The sequence below is a fragment of the Mus caroli genome, chromosome 9, assembly GCF_900094665.2.
Source record: "Mus caroli chromosome 9, CAROLI_EIJ_v1.1, whole genome shotgun sequence".
Lineage (NCBI taxonomy): Eukaryota > Metazoa > Chordata > Mammalia > Rodentia > Muridae > Mus > Mus caroli.
Window position 1 is genome coordinate 36829590 of NC_034578.1, and position 6955 is coordinate 36836544.

General features: G+C 37.6%; 1 protein-coding gene across 1 annotated transcript; it reads right to left on the reverse strand.

Annotated features, from left to right (window-relative positions):
* Positions 1 to 2176: 2176 nt before the first annotated feature.
* LOC110302173 (putative olfactory receptor 10D4) lies at positions 2177 to 4466 on the reverse strand. Its single transcript, XM_021172980.1, has one exon. The coding sequence runs from the start codon at positions 4369 to 4371 to the stop codon at positions 3391 to 3393; it is 981 nt and encodes a 326-aa protein (XP_021028639.1). The 5' UTR covers positions 4372 to 4466; the 3' UTR covers positions 2177 to 3390.
* Between the last annotated feature and the right edge of the window lie 2489 nt (positions 4467 to 6955).

Genomic DNA, 6955 nt, shown 5'->3' on the forward strand with positions numbered 1-6955 from the left:
AACCACATATAGAAAAGTGGGAAGCACCTAATATTGTACCGATTTCAAAAAGAAAAGAAAAAAAAAAGAACACAACTTCATGTGTAACATTTTGTTGTGTTTCTGACGAAAAATATCCCCATGAGATCAGACATTTGCATACTTGGTCCCCACTTCGTGGTGTTTTATGAGGAGGTCATGGAAACTTTGGGAGGTATAGAATTTTTCCAGATCAAGTACTTCACTTTAATTGAGGACTTTTCAAAGAGAACACTGAAGTTTTTAGCTCAATCTATTTCCTGTTCTCTCTCTGCTTCTTTCAGTCTAGGAGTGAGATGTGATCAGTCTGCTTCCTGCTCTTTCTACATGCATCCTCAGTCATTATAGACTTTATACCTTTGGAACTATAAGCTTAAATAAAGCTTTTTTTTTTTACTTACTTTTTATCAGGTTATTTAATCACCATATCAGAAAAGTGACCACTACACTTTAATCTACAAAAAATTATGTAATATTCCATAACTATTTATTTAATGCTTGAGTTCAGATCTTATTTCTTACCTGAAAGTGGTTTCTATTTGCCTTTAATACAACTATTAACTTTTACCTGGGTATATTTTAATCATTTTAATGGACTTTATGGACACTTTGATCACACTATGTAATAATGCCATAACTGTTATGGGGGTAACTAGATGCCTTCTGATTGGATATGAGCCCTGCATTACAAGAAAAAATGCATTCAATATCTTAAATCTAGTTAAAATTTGATGGTTAGGGAGCACTTAAGCCATAAGGAGGAACCCATTGTTGTTGTTTGTTAATGTGATCAAACTACCTTCTGAGTATTTATATTGATGTCCAGAGATTTATGATATTCTCAGCCCTGGTCACATAAACTTAGTTTTGCAATAGGCAGTGGTCAATTCAAAGATGTTTAACTGGCCACAGCATTGAGAATAATTGATTATATATATATCCCAACTCCTAAAGTTCAGGCAATAGCCAGTGGGTATCAAAGCATACTGTAAAATGCTGTCTTCTGTAAATTTCATATATGCTGGACACATTAACTCACAGCAGCTTGATTACCTACATGAGTTGTACACAGATCAAACCACTTAAAACTCTAGCATGGATAAAAATGGGGCTCCAAAAACCCCATAACTAAATAAGAAGCTATTGGCAATTTAGAGATACTACAGGAGAGACATGATTCAAATCTCATTTTTACTATATGCAAAGTAGTTAGAAGAACAAATGGTATCTGGAAAGACATATAGATGGCTCTCACATGAATGTGTCTTATTCTATGTGTTTCTGTGATAAATTATGATAGTCCAACCAGATAATTCTAATCATAAAATTGTTTGATTAAATATTAAAAGAATAAGTTCTGGAGACTAAAGAGATAGCTGCTGGGTTAAAAGCACTGGTTGCTCTTTCAGAGACCTGAGTTCAATTGCCAGCAGCCATATGGTGGCTCACAACCATCTGTAAAGGATTATGACTTCCTCTCCTGGGTGAGACAGATTACTCACATACAAGTAAATAATAATAATAATCTCTCAAATGTTACAAAAATAAATAGAATATTTTGGTCCTGTCTTAATGTCTATTACTTATAATTCTATTACTTTTGAGGAATAGCACATGGTTACAAATGATGAAAACTTCTGACTCTACAACATTCTTTACCCCACAATGTTTAAGAATTTATTCTCCCAGTTCACATAGAGTAATGATTGTCTCCTTTTATGGCACATAATGAAAGAATCTCAGTAGATGGTGCCATTGATCGCCAAAAGACACAATCATCCAAGTAAACATTGTGTTAGGAGGAGAAAGATGCAGCAAACGAATTTGTCAGCAAAGTGTTGTCACAGAAAAATTCCAGCATGGGCTAGCATTATCTCAGGGCACTAAGACTGTATTTTAGTTCTCTTCTAAAACAGGGAAATAGGTAAATCCACACCTGGGTTTTCAACTGAACCTTCTCTACAGACTTCCCCAGGCACATACTGGTCTTAGGGTTGAATCAGTCTCTGTGTTCTGGGCTAAAATCCATTAGTTGCTGTCACTGTGTGTGAAACCATATTGTAAGTACAATGTGAGCAACATTTTACACTACCAAATTTCAGATGAACTGCTCTGTACATTGTTTCTTATTCAGTTGTTCTTTTTTTGTTTTCACAAGTATTATAATTTTTAAAATCATCTTTGAATAGTCAAAATACTGTGGTATGGCTTCAAATATTTCAAGAAAAAGAAGCAGTTAGAGAAGTATGCTAAGACTACTTAATCAATAAACTTCTTTTAGTTTTACAAATCTCAATACAATGATTGTCTTTCGATAATCACTGGAACTGCTAACTTCTTCAGTTAAAGGTGAAATAATATTTAATTTGCATGTAAACGAGGTGTCCATCTAAGGAATTTAAGGGAATGTCAGAGGATGGAAAACTGGTTGTTACTCATGAATTTTCCAGTAACAAAAATGTGAAAAGGACAGACCTTGGATGGCAAAACCACTCTATGGTGTAGCCCTTGCACATGGTCCACCTTTATTGATTTGCATAAGTGCACTGGCCTGCCTAAGGCTCTGAGATGAACTTTAGGAGAATGCAGCCCTATCCACCTTCTCATGGTCAGTCTTCTGGATTACACTGATTTCTTTAACACCAACATTTGTGTCCAGAATGTTGAGTTCTGAGTGGGGACTAGGCACACCAGGATCATCTATCAGTGTCTCTTGCCTCCTGGAAAGACCCTGAGTACTTTATTATGCAAAATCAAATTTTCTTATACCAATCATAGTTCATGACAAGCAGATCAACACCCTTGGACTTTACTCACTAAGACAGCATCTTGTCAGATAGTAGAGAACATTCTTGAGGATTTTTGACCTTGATGTCTCTCATACATGGATTGATTTCCCTTCTAACTTTGCTGATTTTCACGATTGACAGGCTAAAGACACATTTACTAACGTCTATCTTAGTTTCACACTCCATACCTTATTAATAGCAATGAGTTTAACTGAGTGGCCGAAGTGGCATTTAGTAGAATATGGAAAGAAAATTTTGGAAAGGAATGATCAGAGGAATATAAGGTACTCAACAGCATCTAGAAAGGTTCAGTTTCATTTAAAACAAAAAGTCAAAACTGAAATCCACATATAGACTTTGCAGAGCAAAAGGAATCATTGTTTTGGCAAATTACAATTAATTAAAAACACTGAGTTAATTTTCAAAGTCTTCTTTCCAGTGTTAAATCCACATATCGGCCCAAATAAACCCTGCCTTGTGAGACTCCCAAGAACTAGGTTTGATCATCTGACTCATTTGGCAACAGTAACTCATGAAGAGAAAATGCTAAACAATATTAAAATTATATAGAAAATTATTGTTTCTATTCCTTATACCCCAAAGGTTGCATTGCTTGACTTAACACCTTTCTCAGGGCTAATTTCACTTCCTTGTTTCTCAAAGAATAAATCAGAGGATTCAAGGAAGGGGTGACAACATTATTAAACACCTGGACAACAGAATCCAGCCAGGGACTAGAAGCAGGTCTGAGATACACAAGAATCACAGGGCCATAGAACAACAGAATGGATGTGAAGTGGGCACTGCAGGTCGAGAAGGCTCTGCGCCTTCCTTCTGAGGAACGGATTTTCAGGATGGAGATAACAATACGAGTGTAAGAAGTGAGAACAAGGAGAAAGCATGTGAGCGCAACGACACCAACATTAGTAAAACTCACAGTCTGCGCTAGGGAGGTGTCTGCACATGCCAGGGACAGCACCACAGGAATGTCACAGAAGAAACTGTCTACCTCATTGGGGCCACAGTAGGGTAACTTAAAGATAAGAAATGTGAGGATGCTCCCATGAACAAAGCCCCCAAGCCAAGTGCCCACTGTAAAGCAGGTACACACCCTGTGGTTCATGATGACCGTATATCTCATAGGGTAACAAATAGCCACAAAACGGTCATAAGCCATCACTGTATACAGGAAGCACTCAGTACAGCCCAAGGTGTGATAGAAGAAAATCTGTGAGGCACAACCCTGGTATGAGATGGTTCGGCCTTGCCGCACTAGGTAGTCCATCATCTTAGGAGAATTCACAGAAGGGAAGAATATGTCAAACACTGCCAGGTTCCCCAGGAAGAAATACATGGGGGTGTGGAGGTTGGGAGAAGCCAGGATGGTGAGGAAGATGAGCAGGTTCCCCAGCAAGGCAAAGACATAGAAGACCAGGAACAGGGCAAACAGCATGCTCTCTAGTCCTTCAGTGTTGGAAATTCCCAGCAGGATGAACTCTGTCACAGAAGTGTGGTTCCTCATGCTCATGGCACAGGCAACCCTGGAGAAGAGAAGCAAAGGCATCCATGAGTAGCTGATTCCTGACTAAGGGATTCCTATCCGATGCAGTAGATGCAAACAAAATAAAGTCAGTGAGGAAAAGGGGACCAGAGATAATTCTGCCCTTGGCATTCAGTTAAGTGGTGTGCCACATTGATCTCCATTTCTTCACACTTCTTGTGGGGAAGACTGGCAACAACTGTTTCCTGCTCTAATTTTTAAAATTAGAGTTCCCATTTTAGAGTTCCCATTTTTCTTATGGAAACTGAATTACCAGATCATGACCTCACTTTAGAAAGACTGGCTCTGCTTGAATTGTTTGTAAGCCTATTGCCTCAATATGTGAGTGTAAAACTGTGACAATGAAAAGAAATTGAGATTCTTCTTTTTAATCTCTCCCTCCAACAGTGTGCCTCCACTCTTTATCACTTATACTTTATCACTTAGAAAAATTGTCTGTTGTCTATACTCAGAATCTACTCATGCTCAGGCAGAATGTGGACTGTGTCTTGAAGTAGAAGCTGTGGGCTAATAGAAATAATATCAACATTCCCATGTTTTATCTCCTCAGTCAAGTCTCAATTCTATACTAAAACTCTCACAAATGTGAACTCCCATATCATTAATGAATCTTGGCATCATTTCTTAAGATCCCAATCAATAATTAATAATCCTAAGAACTTCTTCTGTTTTGTGTTCCATGTAAATATGTGGCCAGCGGTTGTCAATTTTGCTCTACTGTAACTAATATTTGTTCATGGAAATATACTGAAATTAATTCACAGTGATTAGTAGATTGTAGATCTGTGTTATTTTTGGTTTTGAACAAAGAAAAGTCCTTGCTATACTGGAAAGTATAACTAATGCAAAGGATGAAGAGGAAGAAGGTTTCCAATGATCATGGTCCTTAGTGTACAAGCCAGATCCTGTCTCAACTTAACTTATTCAAACTGTGTGACTAGGTGAAAATTCCAGCAAAGACATGGACAGGAAGTAAAAGGGATTCCGTTCTAGCTATTCAGACACTGAGTCTGATTTAGCATTCAATACAATTTCACATACTCATTTTCTATCAGCCTGCTAGAAATAAAATAATAAATGGAAGTCCCATGCCTTGAATACACAAAGAAATATAAAATTGGTTTCTGACCATTACCTGCCTCCACTAATTTGCACCTCTGAGCCCTGCCTGAGCAGCTTCATGGCTCAGCACCTCACCTACTTTAAGGAAACTGGACATGTTCTGCCTCTTGTGGTTTTGTGAGGATTGGGTGAGATAAAACCACAATGCTGTAATTTTTGTTGGTTATTTAATAGGAAATAATGGAGTCAGCATAATAAGTAATCTTCTATCCAGTAACCCTGAGGTAAGAGTGACTATGCAATAACTCCCAAAGAGTGACTATGCAATAACTCTCAAAGAGTGACTATGCAATAACTCCCAAACAGTGACTATGCAATAACTCCCAAAGCCTTGCAGATAATATGAAAACCTAATTTAACACAGGCTGTAGAAAAGCTGTGGAATATTATATTATTATTCCATTTGTTTACTTATTTATTTAAACATACATATTTATGTAGTCAGTGGTTTAAGGCAAAACAAGATACATTAATCTCAGAAACATTATTTTCCTCTCACTTAAAAAGTGTGTTTCATGAAAAAACATTTAGCACGTTAGAAGTGCTCGATGCCCTCTTATTCACAGACTTCTTTGTGTAACCAGATCCACACTTCAAAGAAGCACAGCTCTCTTGCCCTCACCTGCCCCAAACACAGTACAGAGTTCACAGCTATCTTGCACACACATTCAGAATCCTTCTCCCTGGCGTTTGCAGACAGATCTCAATACCATACTTCATCTATGAGTAATCCAAGAAAGGATCTGATACCAAGAAAGCTATGTGGAACTATGTCTCACCTAACCACAGATTCTCCAACTTCCCACCAAAAAGGATCTCAAGTTAGAACCTTCATGATCACCTCTCAGGAAGGCAGATGGGGGAGTCACTCTTCGGAGAAGAGTGTAAAATTGATCTTTGTTTTAACAAACAGCAAATTCTAAAATTTCACACTAACTTTTGCTAATACTGTAGTTTTACATTCACTATATTCAGATATACTTAGTTATCAGTGATATAATATCATGTGACTAAATAAACACTCACTAAAAGAGGTGCTCATAGAGAGGGTGAGGAAAGGTAGGAATATGGATAGTGTGATACAGGGATAATGCCTATTTTCTATGATAACTGAAAAATAAGAGCCTATCTCCCTGATGCTGCTTATTTCCCCTCAAGCCATTTTGACAAACACACATACACACACACACACACACACGTGTGTGTGTGTGTGCACGTGCACATTCATGAGCATGCACACAATCCATATTTCTCCCATTCATTGTTTTCTCATTGTTGCTTTAACAATAGATCAATGAGTACAGACATTTGTAATGTGCACCAGCTTTAACACTATGTGGTTGAGGTAGGAAAATCATGTAACTTCAGAAGTTATAGACCAACCTCAGCAACACAGTCTTCTCATGAAAAAAGAACGGGGGGTGTTCCCTATACGCTATGATGCTATGTTATGTTTTACAAAATA